This window comes from Sciurus vulgaris, assembly GCF_902686455.1.
Source record: "Sciurus vulgaris genome assembly, chromosome: 18".
Classification (NCBI taxonomy): domain Eukaryota; kingdom Metazoa; phylum Chordata; class Mammalia; order Rodentia; family Sciuridae; genus Sciurus; species Sciurus vulgaris.
The window spans coordinates 27,785,272-27,812,035 of NC_136479.1; the positions used below are offsets into that span (position 1 = coordinate 27,785,272).

The 26,764-nt window shown below is 36.4% G+C and overlaps 1 protein-coding gene across 1 annotated transcript in view; it reads left to right on the plus strand.

The window, feature by feature from the left end:
- The window catches only part of RNF216 (ring finger protein 216), a 189,310-nt gene that overhangs the window by 19,599 nt on the left and 142,947 nt on the right, over positions 1-26,764 (plus strand). The window contains exons 2-4 of the mRNA XM_079120168.1: positions 7,424-7,559; positions 17,437-17,570; positions 25,380-26,222. Coding sequence (XP_078976294.1) covers positions 7,424-7,559; positions 17,437-17,570; positions 25,380-26,222 — 1,113 coding nt within the window. The remainder of the gene's footprint in view (positions 1-7,423; positions 7,560-17,436; positions 17,571-25,379; positions 26,223-26,764) is intronic.

A 26,764-nucleotide genomic window follows, 5' to 3' on the forward strand; every position in this document is an offset into this window, starting at 1 on the left:
TTCCTGTGAATTCTAAAGTAAATGAGTATATATCCATTTCTAAGATTTGATCAGGGTTATATTAAATCTGTAGATCAGTCTGGAAATAACAGTCATCTTTACAAAATAGAGCTTTCCAACCAGTAATTATGCTATTAAGCTTTGTCCCTACATTCATCTGATCTTTCTCTCAATTATGTTTATAAATTTTTTGTACAGAGGTCTTATACATCTTTCATTATGTTTATTCCCTAGTATTAAATGGGTTTTGGTGCTACTCTAAATAATATTTTTCTTTTTTTCTCGGTACTAGAGTTTGAATCCAGGACCTCATGCATGCTGTACAAGCCCTCTACTAGTGAGCTGCATGCCCATCCTCTTTTAAATTTTATTTTGAGACATTGTCTTGGTAAGTTGTCAAGGCTGGCCTTGAGCTTGTGATCCTACTACCTCAGCCTTCCAAGTAGTTGGGATTATAAGCATGTGCCACCTGATCTGGCTTTAAATAATCTATTCTTTTTAAGAGTCATTTTGTAATTGTTCTTACTAGTATTGTGTTCATTTTGCATATTGGCTTTGAATCCAGAGATCTTGTGATTCATTCCCATTTTCATTCCAGTGGTATCTCTGTTTAGTTACATATAGAAAAATATGCACAGCTGTCCTGTGAGGGTGATTGACTCCTCATATAAAAGCTCAAGAAATTCTATTGTTTTATCTTTTATTGATAATTTCTCTGGAATTGACTTTTACATGGTCTGAGGAATGATCCATTTCTTCCCCATGGAGATATCCACAGCATCCAGAAGTCTTTATTAAAAACATCACTTTCTCCCCCACTGCACTGTAGTGGCACCTCTATTTTGATGTGGGTTACTGATGTGGGTCTTCTTCTGAGGCCTCTAGTCTACTTTTTCATTTTTTGGGTGGGGGGGTTTGAACCCAGGGTCACTTAACCACTGAGCCACATCTCCTGCCCTTTTTTATATTTTATTTAGAGACAGGGTCTCACTGAGTTGCGTAGGGCCTCGCTAAGTTTCTGAGACTGGCTCTGAACTCGTGATCCTCCTGCCTCAAACTCCTGAGCCACTGGTTCTAGTCTATTTTCCTTTTTGTTTTTTAAAATAATCTAACCTTTATTTTATTTGTTTTTATGTAGTGCTGAGGATTGAACCCAGTGCCTCACAGGTGCTATGCAAGCGCTCTACCACTGAGCTACAACCCCAGCCCTCTGTTTTTTTGTCTGTCTTTGGAGTACCATAATTTTATTGTCCGTTTAAATAATGATACTTTTATTTATTCCTTTCATCCTGGTATTTTATTTCTTTATTGCCTTATTCCACGTATGCAACCTCCAGTAAGTACAGCATTAACAAGAAACAGTAAAAATTCCTCCATCTCAGAAAGAAAGCTTTTTGGTGTTTCATTTTTAGGTATGAGGTTTGCTCTAGTGTTTTTGAAATGCCTTTAAGATGGAGAAGGTTCTCTCCTAATGCTATTTTTTACTAAGAGTTTTTAATCATGAATAGATGTTGAATTTTAATGCATTCCCCCTCCCCATCTACTGAAGTGATTTTGCGGTTTTTCTCCTTTATTCCAGTATAATCAGTTACCTTAATTTGGTTGTGATTTTTACATTTGTGATAATGATTGATACCAGCCTTTCTTGTCATGTTCTTATTGTGTTTTAATATCAAACATATGTCAGCTTCATAAAATGATTTGAGAAATAATGTTTCTTTGTCTATTCTGTGAATCAGGTTTGTAATATTTATTGCATTTTTTTCCCCCAAGTGCTTAAAAGGCTTCACGTGGGAAGTTTTCTGGGCTCATAATGATTTTTGTGAAAAAGTGATTAATTGCTAATCTAATTTCTTTATTTGTTGGAGAACTGTTCACTTTTTTAAGTTTCTTTTTTGTTCAGTTATGCTGATAGGTCTCAAGAATTTCATTCATTTGAGCCAAAATTCCTTACTAATTTATATATTGTTATTCACGATATTGTCTTACCTTTCTCATAGCCATATAATTTGTAATGCTCTTTTCCTTTACATTTCTCATAATGGTAATTTGTAACTTGTTCCTTTTTTCTCTTAATCTCATTTGCGGTTTATCGATTTTGTTAATCTTTTTTTGGTGGGGAGGGTGTTAGGAATTGAACTCAGAGGCACTCTACCACTGAGCCATACCCCTAGCCTTATTTTGTGTTTTATTTAGAGGCAGGGTCTCACTGAGTTGCTTAGCACCTCACTTTCGTTGAGGCTGGCTTTGAACTCTCAATCCTCCAGCCTCAGCCTCCCAAACCCGGCTAATTCTGTTTAACCTTAAAGAACCAGTTTTTTGCTTGGATTTTTCTCAGTTGCATATTTGTAGTCTGTGTTGTTGATTTCTGTATACTTTTTCTGTATTTAATTTACTGATTTTTCTAGCTACTTGATATTGAAGCTTAGCATATTAATTTTCACTCTTTTTTCAATAAAATTTGCATTTGGAACTATAAATTGCTATGTAAGCACTACTTTACCTCCATTCCACAAATATTGATTTTTTTCTTTTCATTATCTCAGTTCATTTAGTTTATTTTCTTTTGACCTTTTTTCTACTTCACTAGTACTTTTTTCTGCTGTGTCCATGATCAGCGTGTAAATTCCAATGTTACTAATATTCTCTTTCCAACCATTTGTTCATCTTTTCCTGTTTTTTTTGTACAAAGTCATTTCTGTGTTCCTGTCAAGTAACTACAATATCTGAACCACAAATAAGTTGATTTCTTTTTCTGGTCTTTCCCTTATACTTAGTTTTCCTTTGTTCTTTTTAGGTGTAGGTGTAGAGGTGTGTGTGTGTGAGTGTGAGCGCGTGTGCATGAGCACTTTGCGCAGCCTTGTACTTTTTTAAAAATCAAATCCTGGACACTATGAGTGGTAAATCTCCGAATCTCTAGTCACTTCTTAGTCTCTCTGTTGCTATTCTTTTGGAGTCATGGGCTAAAAGGGGTGTTACCCTGCAGATTTGGGGGGACATTCTTTGCTGTGGATTCCTCCTTGCTGGGATTTTGCCCCTTAAGTATCAGCTACCTTTTTTTTTTTTAATTGTCAATGGATCTTTTTAAAATTTTATTTATATATTTTTATATGGTGCTGAGGATTGAACCCAGGGCCTCACACGTCAGGCCACCGCTCTACCACTGAGCCCAAACTCCAGCCCAGTCTCAGCTACTTTAATAGCCCAAACTCAGACTGACTCAGTCCATTGAAACTGCTCTTTGTGTTCTGGTTCCATTTTCTTTTCCCATGTGATTTAGGAAATGCTTTTGCCAGAAAAATAGTCCAGCTTGAATGTGTCTTGTTCTCTTGTGCTTCTCATTTTTCAAGAATCGAAGCCTCTGAAACCCTGCAGCCTAGATTTTTATCTCCTTCTAAGAATTATTTTGTATATTCAGTATTTTATAATGGGTTGCTGTGTTTTGTTTTGGTTTCATTTTATACTTGGGATTGAACTCAGGGGTGCTCTATCATGAGCTTTATCTTCATTCTTTTTAATTTTTATTTTGAAGCAGGGTCTTACTAGGTTTCCACATCTAGCCTTGAACATGGGATTCTCCTGCCTCTAGCCTCCTTCAGTCACTAGAATTACAGATGTTCATCACTGTGCCCCACTTTATAGCAGTTGTATGAAAGGGCAAAAAGTTGGTCTAATATATGCTATTTTGTCATGGCTAAAACCAGAGTCTCTGTAAAATAAGGTTAGTAATTGTTGTAGAACTCATGGGATTGTGGGAATTATTGATGAGTGATGTATGTAAAGTGCTTAGAAAATATCTCATGGCATCCTCACTTCAGCTTATAATTTTATTACCTTTGTTAGCCTCTTGAACAAGACACAGGTGTTTCCTTAATTCAACTCTCTGGTATCTATTACTCCCTCAGTATACATACGTGTCCTTCCTAATTGTATAGAATTTTAGTTTTGCCCTTTAAAACAATTATTTTAAGTTGTGAAGCAATCATTGGTTACCTAAAATTAAGACTGTTACATCATGTTCTATAGATTGTTTCGATAATTCTACCTTATTAAACTGAGTGGAATTTTTAGAAGAAATGTATTTTCTCAGTTCTGGAGGCCGCAAGTCTAAACACAGGATGCCAGCTTGTTTGGGTTCTGATGAGGGCTGTCTTCCAGGATCCCAGACAACTACCTTTTCACTGTGTTCTCACATGGTGGAAAGGAGGAGCAAACTCTGGTGTCTCCTCTTGTTAGGGTGCTAATCCACCATGGGGCCCCACCCCATGGCCTCTTCTAAGTCTAATTGCTTCTCTAAGACCCATCTGCAACTACCATCACATGGGGGTGGGGGGCTACGGCTTTTCCATAGGAATTTGAGACTGAATTTGTCACAATTCAGTCTTAAGAGTACCACCTTTTCGATTTTATGTTTCTTTTTTTTTTTTTTTTTGCTTGGTGCTGGGGATTGAACCCAGGGCCTTGTGCTTGCAAGGCAAGCACTCTACCAACTACCCACTGAGCTATATCCCCAGCCCATGTTTCTTTTTAATGAAGTTCATTTTTAAGTAATTACCTGAGTATTTCTGTGAGGCAGACTTTCTGAGTGTCTAAAAAGTTTATTTAGTTCTTACTCTTTTGTGTTTGTGTGTATGTGTGTTTGTTTGGTTTTTTGGTTTTTTTGTTTTGTTTTGTTTTTGTTGTTGTTGTTGTTGTTGTTTTGTTTTTTGCTGTGCTGAGGATTGAATCCAGGGCCTTAGCATATTACTAGGAAAGTACACTACCCTCAGCCCTTAGCTCTTAGCTCTTACTCTTGAATACTCATTTAACTGATTATAGAATTCTAGATTGGCAGTTAGTTTTTTGTAACTTTTTGCAAATCACTTTCCATTATCAGCTTTAATAACTTTGTATAAGGAGTCTGTTTTAATCCATATTTTATCTCTGGTAATTTTTTATGATTTTAACATTCTGCTTCACTAAGACATATTTAGGTGTGATTTTTTTTTTTACAACTAACAACTATTGCTCAATAATTAGAATACTAGTGTGAAGAGTTATGTTTTCTCAAACTTTAAAAAATAATCTTGTGAGACTGAGGCCAGAAGATCACAAATTCAAGTCCAGCCGGGAAACTTAGTGAGACCTTGTCTCAAATTATAAAAGACGGAGGGTGTGCTCAGTGATAGAGTAACACCTGGACTCAGTTCCTGGTACAGCAGTAGTTGTCATCACCATCTTTGTCATCTCTTTTTAAAATGTTCTTTTGTATCATTCCTCTTAATCTCTTTCTGAAACTTCCATCAGACTTGTGTTAGAATGCTTCAATCTCCTATGAATCTTAACCTCTCCTAACCTTTTTTTTTTTTTTTTATTGAGGTATAATCAATACACAATGAAACAGGCAGAGATTAAGGGAACAGTTTGGTCCATTTTTTTTCCCCCAAGTTTGATCCATTTTGACCGATGGGATACACCTATTTAATCCATATCTTCATAAAGCTCTAGGATATTCCCATCAACCCCTAGAAGTTCCCTAATGCTCTTTTGGTCTTTCCTCCTTTCACAGAGCAACCCTTGATTTTATAAATAAAATTTTCCCCTTCTGTAGAACCTCAGGCAAGTAGAATGTTGGATCGGAGATACAGCTCATTGGTAGAGTGCTTGCCCAGCATGTGCAAGGCCCTAGGTTTTATCCTTACTACCAGAAAGAAAGGGTTGAGAAGAGAAGGTTAACTGTGTACTCTATTGTGTTTAGCTTTTTTGGTTAAGCATAGTGTTTCTGAGATTCATCCATGTTGCATATATTGAGTTAATTATATTTTTCCCCCTTCAGTCTTCATTCTATAAGCATCTACCAATTGTTTATTGATGGGCACATGAGCTGTACTTCAGTTATGGCTATGATGAAGAAAGCAACTCTAAACATTCTTACGCAAGTCATTTTCTACATGTATTTTCTAGTTTATTCTTGGATTAATACTTAGGTGAGAAATTGTTAGATTACTGATATTTTTGTAGGTTTAGATGCGTATTTAACCTTTTAAAAAACTGCCAGTTTTCACAGTGGTGCCATTTTACATTTTAATCTTTGCGTTGTGCTGTAAAGTAGTATCTTATAGATATTTTTAGAATCCTTGTCTTTTATGCTTTTCTTTTTGTATTGGGGATTGGACCCAAGAACATGCTATCTCTGAACTGCATCCCAGCCCTTTTTTAAATTTTAATACAGGGTCTTACTGAGTTGCTCAAGCTGGCCTTGAGCTTCTGATCCTCCTGCCTCAGCCTCCTGAGTAACTAAGATTATAGGCATATACCACTATATACCTAGCTTTTGTTTTATTCTTTAAAAACCTTTATTAATATATAGCTAAAATAAAATCTGTTCATTTTAATATAGTTCAATGAGTTTTGATACATGTATGTACCCAAGTGGCTGTTCCTATAATCAATAACTTGAGTATGTCTTTACCCCAAAAAGGTTTCCTTGTGCCCCTTCCCCGTTAGTGTCTCACTCACACCCCTATTACTCCCAATGAGTCCATCTCCCAAGTGCTTCTGCCATGTTTCTTGATCCCGTAATCCAGTAGATCTGCAGGTTTAGCTCCTTCCCTAACTGATGTGTTTCTGTTGTTGCATTGCTGGTGTGTGAATATGTGATACCTTGGTTTTAATATCACTATAAAAAGGAAAGGTGGGAAGAATTTCAAAAAATACAGAAAATTCTGTGATCCAAATCTGCTGTCTGGATTTAACAGATGTTCAAGTTTTGCCTTGTTTACTTCAAGTATTTGTTAAAGGGGAGAGGGATGTTATATGTAACTGGAGTTCAAGTCTTAGTTTCTTTTCAGTTTCTTTTCTCAGAAATGATCTCTGTCCCAAAGTTGGTGAGTTCATTCCCATGCACAGTGTATTTTTAAATTTTTAAATATATTTTAAATTTCTGTATAAATTTACCTGTCACTTTTTTTCATTTAAAATTGTTCTCGTTGATTTAACTATGTTGCATTCTTATATGAATTTTGTTTATCCTTTCCTCTACTGGTGTAATTTCCTATTGTTTTTATTACTACATGTGTTTCCTATTTCTCATATACTTGCCATTTTTGCCTGGTTAGTGGTTGGAAACATAACTCATTTTCTTATTTGCCTTTCCCTGATTTCTAGTGAAGTTGAGCATCTTTTCATATTTGTGTGTGTGTGTGAATTCCTGTTTATATTTTTAACCCATTTTCATTAGGATATTTGTATCTAGATATGAATTATGAGCACTTTGCCTCTTTAATATGGATATTACAATTTTTTTTATTGTCATACATTTTGAATTTGTGTTTTCTTAGCAACATTTGCTTTGAATTCTACCTTGACCAGATATGTGGAGTTTTAATACTCTCTCATTCTTAATACTCCTCTGTTCTTTTTTTTTTTTTTTTTTTTTTCTCAGACACTTTGGAACAGGTGGTTGGCATGTTTAGATACTAGCAATCACATATGTTTAAGTCTGCATTTGAAAATGGCAGAGGGAAACAACAACGAAGAAGTAATTCACTTGAACAACTTTCATTGCCACCGGGGACAAGGTACGTTGTTTGTTCTCACTTAGTATCATGGCAATATCTTCTTTAAAATTAGCCTATTCTGTACCATTTAGAATCCAGAGATATTCCATTTTTAGACCTCAGAACATCAAGCTTAAAAAAACTGTCAGACTAAAATTGTGTCAGGTGATAATACCTACTAGCATGAATGAAGTTCAAGAATCATCCATCCACTGGGTGTGGTGGCACATACCTAAAAATCTCAGCTAGTCAGAAGGCTGAGGCAGGAGAATTGCAAGTTCAAGGTCAGCCTGGACAACTTAGTGAGGCCCTCTCTCAAAATAAAAATGAAAAGAGCTGAGGATGTGGATTAATGTGAAGCACCACTGGATTCAATCCCAGTACCACCAAAAAAAAAAAAAAGAGAGAGAGAGAGAGAGAAAAGAATTGTACATCACAATTAGATTAATACCTTATTAATTAAGTAGCCAAAAAACTGTGAATATGCACTCAATGAGTCTGAAGAAGATTATAGTGCAGTGTCAGTTCTCTGTTTTTGAAGGAATGGTAATTGTACAGAAGCACTTCTTTAAGAGCTTAGTCAGAGGAAATGCACATCTTCAGTTTGGTGATTATTGCCAGTTGCTCTCCAAAATGCCTGTCCCAAGTTTCCCTCTACTCCAAAATGTATAAGATTTTCCATTTCTCACATACTTGACACTTTGTAAAATGAGTGCAAAGGAGTGCAGTTCTGGTCTATAGAATCTAAAATACTATAGGTGCAGCTAAGCAGTCTTTTCCTCATATGATAGTTTCTTTTTTGGTAGAAGATTCTGGCTTAGCCTCATTGAGAATTTTAGGACATTGTTTTTGCTTGTTTTACAGCATTTAAAATCTTGACAAATTCATTGATTCATAAAGAGAAGGGTGCTTGAATTTCTGTAATATTCCTTCCTGGCATATCCTAATTCATGGGGCTGGGGTCGTGACTCAGTAGTAAAGTGCTTGCCTAGCATGTGTGAGGCACTGGGTTTGATTCTCAGCACCACATATAAATAAATGAATAAAATAAAGGTCTATCAACATCTAAAAAAAAAAAAATACTTAAAAAAAGAAACACTTAAAAAAAATCCTAATTCATATTTATACCTGGACTAGAAAGAAAAAAATCATGCTGATGAGCAGGGAAAGAATCCATATTTTTCTTTCTTTCTTTCTTTCTTTTTTTTTTTTTGTGGTACTGGCGATTGAATCCAGGGCCTTGTGCTTGTGAGTCAAGCACTCTACCAACTGAGCTATCTCGCCAGCCCCCTATTTATTTCTTGCAATTACAAATCTCATGGAAGAGACTATAGTTTTTTGTGCTTATGAAGGTGATTTTTTTTTTTCCCAGCAAAGTGTGAATTATATACATTTGGCTTTAAGAGCATTTAAAATTGAGCAACTTTTATTTAGTCAATAAATTGAGTAAAATAAATAAACTCAGATCTTTACAAATTATGAGTATAAAAGAAATACTGATTTTTAGAATTTTATTAGTAGTTTATTCTAACTTGGTAGTGATTTTAGCCATAATTTATTATGATTCAGAAAGTTTTAAATCCTAGTTATAACTTGTTTATATGATCATCTCTTAATTTTCTGTACATGTATATACAATTAATGTTGTTGTTACTTTTTAATTGGCCCTCAAATATACCTGAACACATTTTCTTTGAGAAAACTAATTCCTTTCAGAAAAGTATTGTCTTAAGGAATATATGTTCTGTTAGACAAGTATATATGCTGTATACCCATCACAAGGACTTTTTTTTTTTTTTTTTTTTAGAGATACAGCCATGTTTTTATTAGCTGCATTAATTTTCATTATACCAACCTCTGTAGGTTCTTTTAAGCAGATAGTTCAGTGACTTTAACAAATGATGTGCAACATTTCCATCCAAAGAGTCCCTCATGCCTCTTTGTAGTCATTCCTCACCTCACCCCACTTCTGGCCTCAGGAAACCACTGATTTGCTTTTTGTCACTATTCAGTTTCATATAAATGGAACCATACAGAACATTCTCTTTATACTGGAATTATTTTGGCTAGCATAACTGTTTTGAGATTCATCCATGTTGTTGTGTATATTGACAGTTCATCCCACTCTCACCCCACAGTACTCCCCAGTACTGGGGATCAAATCCAGGTCTCTCACATGCTAAGCAAGCACCCTAACACTGAACTAATTCTGCAGGCTTCATTCCTTTTCAATTGCTAGATAGCATTTTACCTTCTTACTTAGAACTTTACACCCAGGGGAAATAGGCTTAAAAATGAAGATAAAGGTTGAAAGTATAGGTGTAGAAAAGATCCACCATACAAATAGCCAAAAAAAAAAAACTAAAAAACAAACAAACAAAAAAAACTGGTTTATCTGTAGAATTTCAGATAAAGTAGAAACTGCAGCCTAAAGTATTAGTGAAGATAGAGAAAGTTCATAATAATGAAAGTGTCAAAGGACTGGGAAGAAAAACTAATCCTAATTCCTGTATACTTAGAAATATATACAAAGAAAACATTGACAGAACTAACAAGGGAATTGGACAAACTGACAATCATAATGAGAAACTTAACATTTCTTTCAGTAATTGAGAGCGAGCACGCATATACACACTGCATGAAAGAGTGATGGGAGGAACATGATCAATAAACTTGACAAAATATACCTATGAAATACTGCATCTGGTATATTGACCAATATTTACCATGCTTTGGGTCACATAACAAGTTTTAAATTTCAGGAAAAATGCTAAGGCAAGAATATGGTAAATTCAAAGCCAGTCTGAACAATGTAGTAAGACCCCCCCCATCTTAAAAAAATTTTTTTGTTGTTTTCAGGGGATTTAAATCATAAAGATTATATACTCAAACCACATTGGAATTAAGCCAAAAATCAGTTATAAAAATATTAGTACAAAATCCATATATGTATTTGTGGAACATAGGAATACATACGGAACTACTCATCATAATAGATATCACAAAAAAAATAGAGAATAGTTACATAATAATGAAAACAGATTCTGTTGAAGTTTATGAGATGCATGCAATACCATGTTTTGAAGAAAACTTATGCTCTAAAACACATGTATTGGATAAGAAATAAAGCTGGGAAGTTAATAATATAAACTAGGGCTCAGCAAACGTAAAAGGTGAAATAATTAATATTTTAGCCTTGCAGGCCATGTAGTCTCTGTTGCCTACTTAGGGATACCATTTTATCTACTAAAAGTGAACTTATGCTTACCCTGTAATTCTGTGATTCCATTCCTAGAATGTGGAATAGAAATGAGCACACCAGAGACATATATAAGGATGTTCATAAAGGCATTATCCAAAATAGCATAAATTAGCACCGAAACAGATGTCCATCAAGAGAAGAATAATTTGTGATATCCATATAGTGGAATCCATACAACAAAGAGAACTACAACAGTATGCAACATGGATGCATCTCCAACATGTTATTTGCAAGAAAACTGGACTCAAAAAGATTACATCCTCACAGACAAACAAAACTAATCTGTGGAGTTTGAAATCTTTTGTTTAGGAAGGACCGAGATTGTAGTTAATGATTGAGAAAGGAACAGGCTACTCTTGTGCTAGAAATATTTCCTGACTTTGTGACAGTTATACACATATGGACCTTTTAATTCACAGAGCTGAACACTTGATTTGTAGGCTCTGCTCTGTTATGCCTTAATTTTTTTAAGTTTGTTATTTGTTCATTTATTTATTTACATTTATTTTGTGGTGCTAAGAATGAACCCAGGGGTGCTCTGCCACTGAGCTACATCTCCAGTGCTTTTTATTTTTTATTTTGAAACAAGGTCTCACTAAGTTGCTAGGCTGGCTTTGAACCTGGAATCCTCCTACCTCAGCTTTCTGAGTCACTGGGATTACAGGTGGGCATCACCATTCCAGGCTCACCCCCAGCCCTTTTTATTTTTGTATTGTAACAGGATCTTGCTAAATGTCAGGCTAGCCTCAAACATGTAATTCTTGCAAGGTGCTGTGTTGACACAGGTAATCCCAGTGACTCAGAAAGCCACCGGTAATCCAGGATGCTAAGGCATGAAAATTGCTAGTTTAAAGCCAGCCTCAGCCATTTAGCAAGACACTCAGCAGCTTAGTAAGATCCTGTCCCAGAATAAAAATAAAAAGGGCTAGGGGTGTAGTTCAGTGGTAAAGCACTACTGGGTTCAGTTCCTGATACCAAAAAAAAAGAACAAGAAGGAAAAAAAAACTTAAGGTTCTCTTGCCTCTTCCTGAGTGACTAGGATTACGGGCACATATCTCCTCACCTGGCTTGTGTGTGTGTGTGTGTGTGGTGGTGGTGGTGGTGGTGTTTTATTTTGTTTATACAGTGCTGAGAATTGAATCCAGGGTCTCACACAAGCTAGACAAATACTCTATATCCCCAGTCCTTTTTATTTTTCATTTTGGGACAGGGTCTCATTAAATTGCTAGACCGACTTTGAACTTAAGATCGTCCTGCCTCCGCTTTTCATTTTGCTGGGATTATAGGTATGTACCCCGGTACATGGCCTTAAGTGTTTCTAAGGTATTTGGAACTTTAGGTATTTACCAATGCATGATGTGTTAGGGTGAATCTTGCCAACCATTGGGACCTTACCTTAAGGTGGTAGATTTGACACCAGCTTCTTCATTGGGTCCTCCAGGCTTTTTTCTTGGCCCACTTCTTCCTGAGAGCAGTCAAGTTTGCTGCATTTGGTATGTAAAACTGTGTGCAAAGCATTCAGGGAAGCAAGTAGCAGAAGGCAGCAGGGATCTTATCATTCATGATGCTCTTTTCAGTGGTACCCCTTCCATCTCTTGAGCCCTGTGCCTGGTGTACCAAAGGCTGGATCTTCTCTTACTCAGTATCTCTTTAGAGTGAACCTCTATGGGATAAGTCTTCTAGCATGGATGAGTGAATAGCTTGGAAAGCCTCCAAAAAAAATCATTAATTAGACAAAATTCTTAGAGAACACCATTTAAGGAATGGAAATTTACTAAAGGCATACAATAATTGAGAATGTTTATTCACAGAAATCTATTCAGTCTGGGTAAAAACAATGAAAATGTCTGGTGTTTTACACTGGGTCTGCTCCATTTACAATGCCAAAGCCCCCCAGATCCATTGTCATATTTCTTTCTTGACTGTGGGGCTAAATGGAAAGACTAAAAGGGACCAGCATTATTTGGAGCAAAATAGAAGAGAGAAGGGGGAATTCCATGCCCAGTAATAGTAATGCCTCTTTTCATGTTGCTGCTGCTTTTGCTGCTTCAACCTTTCTTTTTGGACAAATACATTTTCTCTTCATTGCCCATTTTTTTAAAAATTTTTATTGTAAACAAATGGAATACATATTGTTTCTGTTTGTACACAGAGTAACAGCATACCATTTGTGTAATCATACATTTACATAGGGTAATGGTGTTTGATTCATTCTGTTATTTTTTCTTCCCCCCCAACCCTCCCACTCCTCTTTTCCCTCTATACAGTCCCTCCTTCCTCCATTCTTGCCCCCCACCCCCCACTATGTGTCATCATCCGCTTAATCAGCGAGATGATTCATCCTTTGGTTTTTTGAGATTGGCTTATCTTACTTAGCATAATATTCTCCAGTTTCATCCCATTTGCCTGCAAATGCCATAATTTTATTGTTCTTTATAACTGAGTAATATTCCATTGTGTATATATACTATAGTTTCTTTATCCATTTATCAGTTGAAGGATATCTAGGTTGGTTCCACAATCTGGCTATTATGAATTGAGCAGCTATGAACATTGATGTGGCTGTATCTCTGTAGTATGTTGATTTTAAGTCCTTTGGGTATAGGCCGAGGAGTGGGATAGCTGGGTCAAACGGTGGGTCCATTCCAAGTTTTCTGAGGAATCTCCACACTGCTTTCCAGAGTGTCTGTACTAATTTGCAACCCCACCAGCAATGTATGAGTGTACCTTTTCCCCCACATCCTTGCCAACACCTAGTCTTGCTTGTATTCTTGATAATCGCCATTCTAATTGGAGTGAGATGGAATCTTAGGGTAGTTTTGATTGCATTTCTCTTATTACTAGAGATTTTGAACATTTTTTCATATATCTGTTGCTTGCTTGTAGATCTTCTTCTGTCAAGTGTCTGTTCATTTCCTTAGCCCATTTGTTGATTGGGTTATTTGTATTCTTGGTGTAGAGTTTTCTTGATTTATGGTTCCCTTAAGCAGTATGAAATGTCCTTCTTTGTTCCTTCTTACTAACTTTGGCTTGAAGTCCACTTTATCTGAGATAAGGATGGAAACCCCCACTTTTTTACTGAGTCCATGTGCCTGGTAGGTTTTTTCCCATCCTTTCACCTTTAGTCTGTGGATGTCTTTTTCTATGAGATGAGTCTCTTGCAGGCAGCATATTGTTGGGTATTCTTTTTAATCCATTCTGCCAGTCTATGTCTTTTGATTGATGAGTTTAGGCCATTAACTTTCAGGGTTATTATTGAGATATGATTTGTATTCCCAGTCATTTGGGCTTATTTTTGGTTTTTAAGTTGGCTTGGTTTCTCCTTTGAGTGGTTTTTCTCTAAGGTAGTTCCTCCCTTTGCTGACCTCCATTGTTGTTTTTCATTTCCTCCTCATGGAATATTTTGTTGAGAACATTCTGTAGCTCAGGCTTTCTATTTGTAAATTCTTTTAACTTTTGTTTATCATGGAAGGATTTTATTTCATCTCCAAATCTGAAGGTTAGTTTTGCTGGGTATAGGATTCTTGGTTGGCAACCATGTTCTTTCAGAGCTTGAAATATGTCGTTCCAGGCCCTTCTAACTTTCAGAGTCTGGGTTGAGAAGTCTGCTGCTATCCGTATTGGTTTCCCCCATATATAATCTGATACTTTTCTCCCACAGCATTCAAAATCCTATCTTTATTTTGAATGTTAGGCATTTTCATTAAAATGTGCCTTGGTGTGGATCTGTTGTGATTTTGTGCATTTGGTGTTCTGTAAGCCTCTTGTATTTGATTTTCCATTTCATTCTTCAGGCTTGGGAAATTTTCTGACATTATTTCATTGAATAGGTTGTTCATTCCTTTGGTTTGTATCTCTGTGCCTTCCTCAATCCCAATGATTCTTACATTTGGTCTTTTCATGATGTCCCATAGTTCTTGGAGATTCTGTTCATGATTTCTTACCATCTTCTCTTTTTGGGCAACTTTATTTTCAAGATTAAATATTTTGTTTTCATTGTCTGAGGTTCTGTCTTCCAAGTGGTCTAGTCTGTTGGTGATGCTTTCCATTGAGTTTTTTATTTGGTTTATTGTTTCCTTCATTTCAAGGATTTCCATTTGTTTTTTGTTTTTTGTTTTTTGTTTTTTTTTTTTTGAGAATCTCTCTTTGTTGAAATGATCTTTTGCTTCTTGCAGTTGCTCTTTCAACTGCTTATAGGTATGATCATTTATTGCCTGCATTTGCTCTCTTATCTCATCCTTTGCTTCATGAATCTTTTTTTTTTTTTTTTTTTTTTTTTTTTTTTTTTTGGTGCTGGGAATTGAACCCAGGGCCCTTTGCTTGTAAGGCAAGCACTTTACCAACTGAACTACATCCCCAGCCCCACGAATCATCTTAATCATGTATAATCTGATGTCCTTTTCTGACATTTCTTCTAACATACTGTCATTGGATTCTGTTAATATAGAATCTAGATTTGTTTGGATCATTTTCTTCCCTTGTTTTTTCATGTTGTTCATGTATCTTCTGTTCTAGCAGTGCAGATCTGGGGTATTGCAGATTTCCCCTTATAAGCTTACAGTAGCCCTATAGGTTTCCAAAACCCTTTCTTTAAGGGGAGATCAATATTAGCAGTGCCCAATTCAGACACTATGCAATCCTAGACCAAATAGCCCCTATGAGGACAATAACAAAATTGTCATAATAAACAGAATGAGTTCAAATATTATCTTCAGTAAAACGAACAGATTTGCCACAATAAGGTCTGCAGTTTCTAATGGAGGACAAAGAGGATGCAGAGGGATATAGAATGTAGCTGTTGATGGGATAAGAAAAGAATATACAGAAGTTCTAGATAATAGAAAGGGTGAGAGTGTAATCAAAAGAAATTGGATGTTAACATGCAAAAAGGGAGAAAGGGACTCTGAGGGAACAGGTAAACAAAAGGAAAAGAGAGCAAGAAAAGTAAAGAAATAAAAACTTAAAATTTTTCAATAAGGTGAAAAAAGGAAAATCTGCAGTATAACAGGCATATAGTATTCAAACCTCCCAGTGTTCAGTAGCCTGATGCATGAGAGGTACCTGACGATGAGCTTCAAGTCTCCAGCAGGCGTCTCAGGATGGGATTTGCCCCACGCAAAGATCGGAGCTCCGGCTTCCAGGATTATCCAAGATGGCCGCTCTGGCTTCCAAATGTGTTGTCAAATGGGGAGCTGCAGCTCCGGGTGTGGATGTGGTTGACTGGAGGTCCTGGAGGCCGGGTGCGGTTGGTCAGGCAGGGGTCCTGGAGGTTGGGTGTGTTTGGTGTGGTTGCAGGATCCTGGAGGCTTGGTGTAATCAGTTGGTCTGGGGTCCCAGTGATAGGACAGTCAGTTGGTCTGGGGGTCCTCGGGGCAGGGAGGACCCCAGAGGCAGGGAGTGATCGGTCGGGCTGAGGGATCCTGGAGGTGGGGCTCAGTCAGTCTGGCCAGGGGTCCTACGGGGCCTGGCTGTTGTCTCATAATGGCGGCAGCCACTTGTAACCAAACCTGCAGGTACTGTGACAGAGAACTTCCAGTCAACAGCAGGCAGCTGGCACTCCACTGGTGGTCTGTGGTCAGTCTGCTGGCAGCTGTCAGATGATCGGGAGGTGAACCTCGGGTGGTGGGTGATGGGTAGGTGAAAGGCAGGCGATGGACTGGCAAGAGGCAGGCAAATGGCGGATGATAGGCACCTGACAGTGAGCAATCTGCGCTCAAAAAAGGCGTCGATATACTGGCAGACTGCAGGTGATCACAGTAGACAAATGGGGTAGATAGCAGGGGATCGATAAGCAGCAAAAACTGCCTCACCAAGAAACAGATATCCTCTGCTTGAAATCAGAGTTACAGAGTGACAAGGAACGCAGCCTCCTTCTAGTCCGCCATCTTGGATCCTCCTCATTGCCCATTTTAACTTTTAGCATTCCCATGGAACCAGACAGGAAAAAATACAAGTATTTTTATGCAGTAATTCATATAAAACATGATCTGCCTTTAGACAGATAAAAGGCAGTAGCAACCTTGAACAGAATTACCACATCTAGATGGTTAGTTTAACTGTAGGTCTATTTAAAAGGAAACTAGCAAAATTAAATTGCTTATTGTTAGAGGTGTTAAATGGATAATTAACTAAAACATAGAAATGTTTGCTTGAATAATCTTTGAGGTCTGTTTTATAATTAACTAGATTATATAATGTATTTTACTGCTTATGGCTATAGTAAATAAATTTTAATATTTTAAATATTAAGTGAAAACTTTACTGGTTTCGAGTAACAACTTTTTCAGACTTAACAGTTTAAATAAACAAGTCTTTATTCCTGAGAGGAATAGAGATGTGTGAAAGGGCATGGTTTCACTCTAAAGAAATTGGCAGCTAAGATTTTTGGCCACAAATTTCTCTAACCTAATTTAAGAAAATGTTGATATCTCAATTCCCAAAATACATTATTGAAAAAAAAAAATCAGCATGGAAACATGACTCTTACTGCTTGGGTGCATGTGCTGCTTTGAGGAGGTAAGTTAATGTACTAGTAGCCATGAACTTGGCTTAAAGCTCTTCAGGTCAAAGTAGAATTAAAGGACTGAATATGTTTGTGCCAGCCTCCCAGTGACAGTGTTTTGTGTCTTCCCATAGACTGGATCAGTCTCAGAGATGGGCCCATCACCATATCTGATTCCTCTGATGAGGAAGGGATTCCAATGCTGGTCACCCCAGCTCCTCAGCAACATGAGGAAGAAGACCTAGATGATGATGTCATCCTGACAGAAGTGAGTGTTTTAAAACTTACCATGATGAGCCATTATTGCAAGTTAGGGTCTGATTCTTCTGCCATTCTCTGGGTCTTGTAGAACAGCACTTTCCTACATTTTCAAGAGCAGCCCACTTTCCAAACTCTGCTTCATATCCCTTACTTTGGGAAGCTGTATGTTTTTGGTCTGTTTCTGGAGTTAACTTCTGCATCATTACTCCCTCTGACGATTGAAGCACTAGTCTGTACTGTTTTGTGATTATACATTATGTAATGTTTCTTACTGTCAGAGCTTATCCCCCCTTATTACCATGGTTTCAGAATCATTCTGGATATTCTTTTATATATATATATATATATATATATATATAAGTTGTTGATGGACCTTTAAATGAAATAAAGGCCCATCAACAACTATTTATTTATTTATTTATTTATTTATTTATTTATTTATTTATGATGTTGAGAATTGAACCCAGTGCCTCAGACATGCTCGGCAAGCACTCTGCCACTGAGCCTCAACCCCAGCCCTCATTCTGGGTATTCTTATGCTTATGTTTTTAGAATCAGTTTTTCTAGTTAAATAGGCAAAATAGATAGTCTGTCTAAATGAAACAAATCTTGCTGGGTATGTAGCTCAGTAGTACAGAGCACTTGCCTAGTATGCACGAAGCATTGGGTTCAATCCCTAGACCTACCAAAAAAAAAGTTTTATCTTCCATATAGTGTAGCCACCTTTTATATTCTTCAACCAGAGCATTTGAGTTTTTCTTAATACAGATCTCAAACATTCTTTATTGTTTATTCTTAGTTATTTTCTCTTTCCTGTTGCTTTTGTGAATGTCATCTTCCATTGTAACTTTTTCGACTTGTTAAAATTTTTCAAATTTTTTGCTTTTTATATTAATTTCATACTTTTATTGTCCATAGTCAACTTAATTTGAATCTGCATCTCATCTGTCTGCAAATAATGATACTTAAAGAGTTTCTGACTTTTTCATTTTTATACTTCTTTCTTTTCTAATAGTATTATAATACTTTCTCAAATTTTTTAGTAGTAGTGGTGATAAGAATAGCCACTGATAAGACTGGGGTTGTGACTCGCTTGTAGAGCACTTGCCTAGCATGTGTGAGGCACTGGGTTCAATCCTTAGCACCACATATAAGTAAATTAAAGGTATTGTGTCCACCTACAACTAAAAATACTTAAAAAAAAAATAAAAGAATAACTACTGATAAAAATGCCTTTTAATACTTTCAGTATTTCCTCATTGACTGTGATAGTGTCTTTTGGCTTGAGATACTTTTAATTATGTCAAGGAAGTAGCCATTTACTTCCACTTTTTTTCAAGTATTTCCTATAAATGAATGTAAAATTCTGTTATATTGAATTTCAGTATTTATGAAGATTATCATCTGACTTTTCTTTTTTGATCTGTTGATGTGGAAAATTATTCTATCTCTAGAGAAACATCCCTTGGTTATGGTATTGAAATATGATGGTAATGTACTAAATTGATTCCATTTGCTGATGATTGAGGTTTTCTCATAAGTGAGATTGTGCTGTAGGTTTGAGTACATGTACCTGTGTAATCCTTTACAACTTTTTTGGGGGAGATGAGGTGGGGCATACTGGTGATCATACCCAGGGCCTCACATATGATCGGAAAGATCTCTACCACTGAACTACAGCCCCAGCTCTTTTTTTTTAAGAGGGTATATACATACATATATATATATATATATATTTTATATATATATATTTTATATATATATATATTTTATATATATTTTTTTATATATATATACATATATATATTTTATTCTCTTTTTTTTTTTGCTTTACATCAGAGTTAATTTTTTATTTTTCTTCACACGTGCATATAGGGTAATGTCTGTCATTCTACTGTCCTTCCCATCCCCACCACCCTACCTCTCCCTCACTCCCCTCTGTACAATTCAAAATTCCTTCATTTTTCCCTACCCACCCGCCCCTATGGATCAGCATCTGCTTATCAGAGAAAACATGTGGCCTTGGGGATTGACTTATTTCACTTAGCTTAATATTCTCCAGTTCCATTTATTTACCTGCAGATACCATAATTTCATTCTTCTTTAAGGCTGAATAATATTCCTTTATGTATATGTACCACATTTTCTTTGGTAGGTTCTAGGTTGGTTCCATAGTTTAGCTATTGTGAATTGAGCTGCTATGAACATTGATGTGGCTGCATCACTGTAGTATGCTGATTTTAACTCTTTGGGTGTAAACCAGGAGTGGGATAGCTGGGTCAAATGGTGGTTCCATTCCAAGTTTTCTTAGGGATCTCCATATTGCTTTCCATAGTAGGTTGCAGAGGGGAATGAGTGGGAAGGGGTGGGGCAGTGGGAATGGGAAGGATGGTAGAATGACACAGACATTATTACCCTATATGCAGGTATGAAAACAATAAAATTTAACTCTTATGACATAAAGCAGTCCCACCAGCAATGTACGAGTATGCCTTTTTCCCCCCACATCCTCGCCAATATTTATTATTGCTTGTATTCTTGATAATTGCCATTCAGACTGGAATAAGATGAAATCTTAGAGTAGTTTTGATTTGCATTTTGCATTTCTCTAATTGCTAGAGATTATGAACATTTTTTCATATGTTTGTGGATCAGTTGTATTTCTTCTGTGAAGTGTCTGTTCAGTTCCTTAGCCCATTTATTGATTGGGTTATTTGTTGTTTTGGTGGGGTTTTTTTTGAGTTCTTTATATATCCTGGTGATTAATGCTTTACCTGAGGTGCATGTGGTAAAGATTTTTTTCCCATTCTGCAGACTCTTTATTCAAATTGTTCATTGTTTCCTTTGCTGAGAAGCAGCTTTTTAGTTTGAATCCCTCCCATTTATTGATTCTTAATTTTACTTCTTGCACTATAGAAGTCTTGTTGAGGAAGTCAGGTCCTAAGCTGACATGATGAAGATTTGGGCCTACTTTTTATTCTATTAGGTGTAGGGTCTCTGTTCTAGTGCTTAAGTCTTTGATCTACTTTGAGTTGATTTTTGTGCAGGGTGAGAAATAGAGTTTAATTTCATTTTGTTACATATGGATTTCCAGTTTTCCCAGCACCATCTGTGGAATAGACTATCTTTTAGCCAGTGTATATTTTTGGTGCCTTTGTCTCGTATGAAATAACCCTATTTACATGGGTTTGTCTTTGTGTCTTCTATTTTGTACCATTGGTCTACATGTCTGTTTTGGTGCCAATACCATGCCATTTTTGTTACTATTGCTCTGTAAACATGATCCTGGTTATGAAAAGAATATAGAATGCTGTTTAAATTTGTTCGTGGTTTAGAACATATTTAATGGAATTAAACACTTTCTATTTAGTATATTTGGTTTTCCTCCTTTTGTTTTCTTGATTTCATCTACCTTTTTTCCTTCCTCCTTTACCAGAGAAACTGCTGAGATTTACCTTATAGTGTTGCTGTTTGTTTTCTTACTTGTTAATTTCTGCTTTTGTTTTTAGTAATTATTTTCTTCTATTTAAGCTTATTTAACATTCTTATATATATATATATGGTAGGTGGACACATACCTTTATTTTATTTATTTTTATGTGGTGCTGAGGATCGAACCCAGAGTCTTACACATGCTAGGTGAGCGCTCTATCACTGAGCCACAACCCAGCCCCTTATTTAACATTCTTTTGAGCATTTATTTTATGGTCCTTTTACTAGCTTCTTGGGTAATTCATTCTTTTATTCTGGTTCCTTATTGCCAAGTAACATATCAACTCAAAACTTAATGATTTATGTCGACTATAGTCCTTTTATTATCTCTCATAGCTTTTGTGGAACAGGAATATGAGAAGAAGTCCGCTGGATAATTCTGGCTAGGGGCTCTTGTTTGGCTATTGGTCAGATGGTGCTGAAGATGGAACAGTCAGGGACTGGGGCAGATGAACATGCACAGGCATCACTCTCTTTAGGCCTCTCCATGTGATCTCTCTTTTTAACTTCATTGAGCTATAATACCAGACCATTCATTTAAATTGTATAATTTAGTGGTTTTAGCTTATGTATGTTCAATTGTATAACCATCACATAATTTTAGAACATTTACATCACCCTAAGAAGACATTTTCTATTAGCAGTAACTCCCATTTTCTCCCAGACTCTGCCCACAACTCCCCACCCTGTGCAAACCTATGCAGTCTACTTTCTATCTCTATAGATTTGACTATCATGGAAATTGCATATAAATGGAATCATGCAGTATGTAGTCTTTTATGACTTGCTGTTACACAGCATATTTTCTAACTTCATATCGCAGTGTATGTCATACTAAATTACTTTTTTAAAAGCAGCTTTATTGAGGTACATTTCATATACTATGCAGTTTGTCTGTTTAAAGCATGAATTCAATGACTTTTTGTATATTCAAACAGTTTTGCATTTATCACCATAGGCACTCTTAGAACACATTCATTACCCCATGAAAAAATCCTGTACCCTGTTAAGCCATCACCTCCCAGTCCCCTGTTCTATCCTGTTACAGTCAATCATTAATGCACCTTCTGCATTCACTGCCTATTTTATTATTATGTGGTGCTTTGTGACTATAGTCTTTCACTTAGTATGTTTTCAGGGGTTAGCTGTGTATAACATGAATCAGTATTTAATTTTTTTATTGTTGAATAATATTCCATTGCTTAGCTTTACCTCCTTTTGTTTATCCTCTCATTGACTGATGGACAGTTTTGGCTATTATGAGTATGAATCATGTTGTTATAAACATTCACATTACAAGTTTGTATGTGGACATATATTTTCATTTCTGTTGGCATATTCCAAGGAATGGAATTGCTGGATCATATGCTAACTATATATTTAACCCCTACCAGACTTGTGGCCAGTGATCTTAAGCAGCATCCTTTGGCTTAGATTTAGATTTACTGGCCATTTTTTTTTCTTTGTATCTTCTTCAGTGACATATCTATGAAGACGCTTTGACTTTTTTTTATTTCCCTTTTTTTTTTAAAATCAGGAATTGAATACAGGGGTGCTTAACGACTGAGCCACATCCCCAACCCTTTTCTTATTTTGAGAGAAGGTCTCACTAAGTAGAGTCTGGCAATCAAACTTGGCAATCCTTTTCTGCTTACTGAACTTGGAATCCTGTCTCAGCCTAGTGAATCATTGGGATTACAAGTGTGCGCCACCATACCAGCTTAAACTTTGTCTTATATCATGAACATTCATCACCTTATCCAGATAATTACCCTTTTTGTTGCTCTTCATTCCTTTTTTCAATCTCTGACCTTGAAAAGGATTATTGGCCTGGGGATGTAGCCCAGTATTTAGAGTGTTTGCCTAGCATGAATGTGAGAACCTGAGTTTCATCCCCAGCATCACAAAAACAAACAAAAAAAAAAAAGCAGATTATTTTTCTTCTACCGAAAGACCACCTTTGGGATTTCCTTTTATAGAAAGAGTGCTGATTTTTTCATTAGGTATAAAATTCTATGTGGCAGTTATTTTCTTTCAACACTTGAGATACTATTCTAGAGTTTCCTGGCTTCCATCTTTCTGTTGAAAAATCAGCCTATGGTCTTAGTTTTGTTCTTCAGAAGTCAGTGTACTGTTGCTGTTAGGAATTTCTCTTTGTATTTATTTTCTACAAATTTACTTTGCTATACCTAGGTTTCTGTTGTTTGGGATTTTTAATTTCAAGTTTGGATCTTCAAAACTGAAATCAAGCATGCTGTCCTCCTTGAATATTTGTATATTTTCTTCAAATATTGTTGCCTCTTTATCCTCTTCTAGAACTCCATTTGTGAAGACCTTTTCACTGTATTTTTTACATTTATTCATTTATCTAATGTTCAGTTTTCTCTCTATATGCTTTATTCTAGCTATTTTCTTCTGACCTGTATTTTAATTGACTGATTTCTCTCTTCAGCTGTTTTTATTTAAAATACTCTTCTTCATACATTGATTCCTAATCTTAGCTGTTGTATTTTTTCCCATTCTGTAATTTGCATTTGATTCTTCATTTTCTCTGCTGATATTCCCGATCTATTATTTTATGTTCCTGCATATGTTAAACATTGTTTAGAATCCATGTCTGCTAACTTTACTGTCTGAAAGTTCTGTAGGTTTGTTCTGGGTCTGTTCCTTTTTTTTTTTTTTTTTTTTTTTTAATATTTTAATATTTTTTAGTTGTCAGTGGATCTTTATTTATTTGTATGTGGTGCTGAGAATCAAACCCAGTGCCTCACATATGCCGGGCAAGCACTCTACAACTGAGCTACAACTCCAGCCCCTCTTATTTCTTTCATTTACAGGTTTTCATTGATCACATTAAGTTCTTAAGACTAGTTTTTGTTTTTTGTTTTGTTTTGTTTTATTTGTTTGTGCTCTGCTGTGATGTGCTGGAGATGGAACCCAGGGCCTGATACATGCCAGGCAAACACTCTGCCACTAAGCCACATCCCCAACCCATGCCTACATTTTTTTTCTTTTTTGTTACCAGAAACTCAGGAGCACTTAACCACTGAGCCACGTCACTAGCCCTATTTTGTATTTTATTTAGAGGCAGAGTCTCACGAGTTGCTTAGTGCCTCACTTTTACTGAGGCTGGCTTTGAATTTGCAATCCTTCTGCCTCACCCTTCCCAGTTGCTGGGATTATAGGCATGTGCCCCGCGCTCTGCCCATGCCTATTTATTTTTGATTGTGAGTCATTGTATATGAAAATTTTGAGATTCTAGATTATGTTCTCTTTCTCCACAGAGGACCTACACTTATTTCTCAAAGAAGATTAAGGGCACAGGAAATCTCACATTGAGGGAGGTTTTTTGTTTTGTTTTGTTTTTTAACTTTATTTTATTCATTTATTTTTCTCACATGGTGCTAAGGTACCTCACATGTATTAGGCAAGCACTCTACCACTGTACCACAACTCCAGCCCCTATTGAGGGAGTTTTAAACTGTCCAATCTAGGATTCAGTTTCTGGGAGGTCTGATGTATTTCTAGTCTATCCTTACTTCAGTGGTATTCATCTTCAAGGATTTACCAGACCTTTTCCTTTGGCAGGTTCTGAATTCTGATTTTTATACAATTAGCTCCTCAGTAAGTGTATCAAAAGTTTTTGTTCTTCTGTTGATAATTCACCAAGTTCTGGGATTGATAGGTGCATGTTTTGGGAACAAGTACCCCAAATGTAGGGGCCCTTTTTGCTGGATTTCCTCCTCCTGGATCTTGATTCCCCTGTATCTCTGAAGTCTTCAAGCAGATGTTTTTGTTTTGCTTTGCTTTGTTTCAATATTCTGACAAGGTTTTCTGCTTTTACTTAGTAGAAGGGTTTAGTCCTGGTAATGCATCTGCCTTTACTGGAGGCAGAAATTTCCTCTTAGATCTTTATTCAAACTTTCTGAGTCACTGTGCTGTCAGTAGCTCTTGATTATATAGTTGATAAGTATTTCAATTTTTTTTCTTGTAGTTCTGTTTTTTTTTTGTTTTGTTTTAAGTTTTGTTCTGACTACTAATGAGATTTATATTCTTTTCATATTTATTGAACAATTTTTGTGCCTCTGCTGTGTTAGCATTCGTTCATTAAACTGAAGCTTCACATCTGTGAATGGCTACTTTGATTTTTACAAACTGTATAGTGTTATATTGCAGTGTTAATAATAGATTTTGTTAAGGGGGAGGACTTTCTTGATTTTCTTTCTTTCCTGTTCTATCTCAGAAGCTCAGTATAAGCACATACAGAGGCATAGATATAGGAAAGAAATTGAATTATTATTATTAAAATTTCATTTTTTCTTAGACAAATAAACCTCAGACATCACGACCCAATCTCATCAAACCAGCTGCCCAGTGGCAAGATCTGAAAAGATTGGGAGAAGAAAGACCTAAAAAGTCTAGAGCAGCATTTGAATCAGATAAGCACAGCTATTTTTCAATGTGTAACAACTCGTTGTTTGATTCTGGGGCACAGGATGATTCTGAGGATGACTACGGTGAATTTCTGGATCTTGGGCCTCCTGGTATCTCTGAATTCACTAAGCAGAGTGGCCAAACAGTAAGAGAACCCAAACCTGGACCAAGTCATAACCAAGGAGCAAATAACCTTGTCAACCCTAGATCTGAACCAAAAATCATTATCTTGGGAAAAAGTGGCCTTCTTTTCCCAGAAAGTGATCCTTTGGAAGCTCAGAACCAATCATCTGAAGACTCAGAGACAGAGCTTTTATCAAATCTTGGAGAATCAGCTGCTTTAGTAGATGATCAGGCCATTGAAGAAGACTGCTGGCTAGACCATCCTTACTTCCAGTCTCTAAACCAACAGCCCCGTGAGAGAACAAACCAGGTGGTTCCTCAGGAAAGGCAGCCTGAAGCAGAACTGGGGCCCTTGTTGTTTCAACATGAACTCCCCGGGCCAGCTTTTCCAAGACCAGAAGGCCAACAGGATGGGATTCCAGGCTCTGCTTCTCCTCAGCCTGCCCATCCTCTAGGGGAGCTTGAAGACCAACAATTAGCAACCGATGATGAAGAGCCAGGGCCAGCCTTTCCCCTGCCAGGATCTCAGGAGGCCAATTTGGAAAACCTCTGGGGGCAAGAAGCTGCTGAGGTAGATCAAGAACTTGTTGCACTATTAGTGAAAGAAACAGTAAGTTTTTTTCATTATTATTATTATTATTAAAATAACTGTAGGCATTAAATATACTGAGTTTTCTTTCATTTCAAAAAAGAAAAAAAAAATGTATGTGGACATTATTTTCCTAAGAAGTATATGTCTAGATGTATAGGAAAATAAAAGAAAGAAACTAAAGAAACGAAAATGGAATCAGGATTCCTTAAATCTGTACTTAACCTTCAGGAAGCCCTCTGGGGCGGTAGCTACATACCATGGTATTATCATATGGCAAATCCCTGTTTTTTCAAAGGCCTTGAGTTTACTCCAGATTCAAATCCTTACAGCAAATTTATTGAATTACCTAGATCCAGTATGACAGCAAGTACTGCAGTTAATTGTAAACTCCCAGATGTTTATATTTAAATGTCTTACTGTTAAATAAAATTATGAATTAGGTTACAGTGGCTCGGTCACATTTTAGTGTTAGTGGCTATGTGGGGCTCACAGCAAACAGTATGTTTCCATCATCGCAAAGTTCTGTTGGACAGAACCACTATGAAGAGTAATGTAGGCCT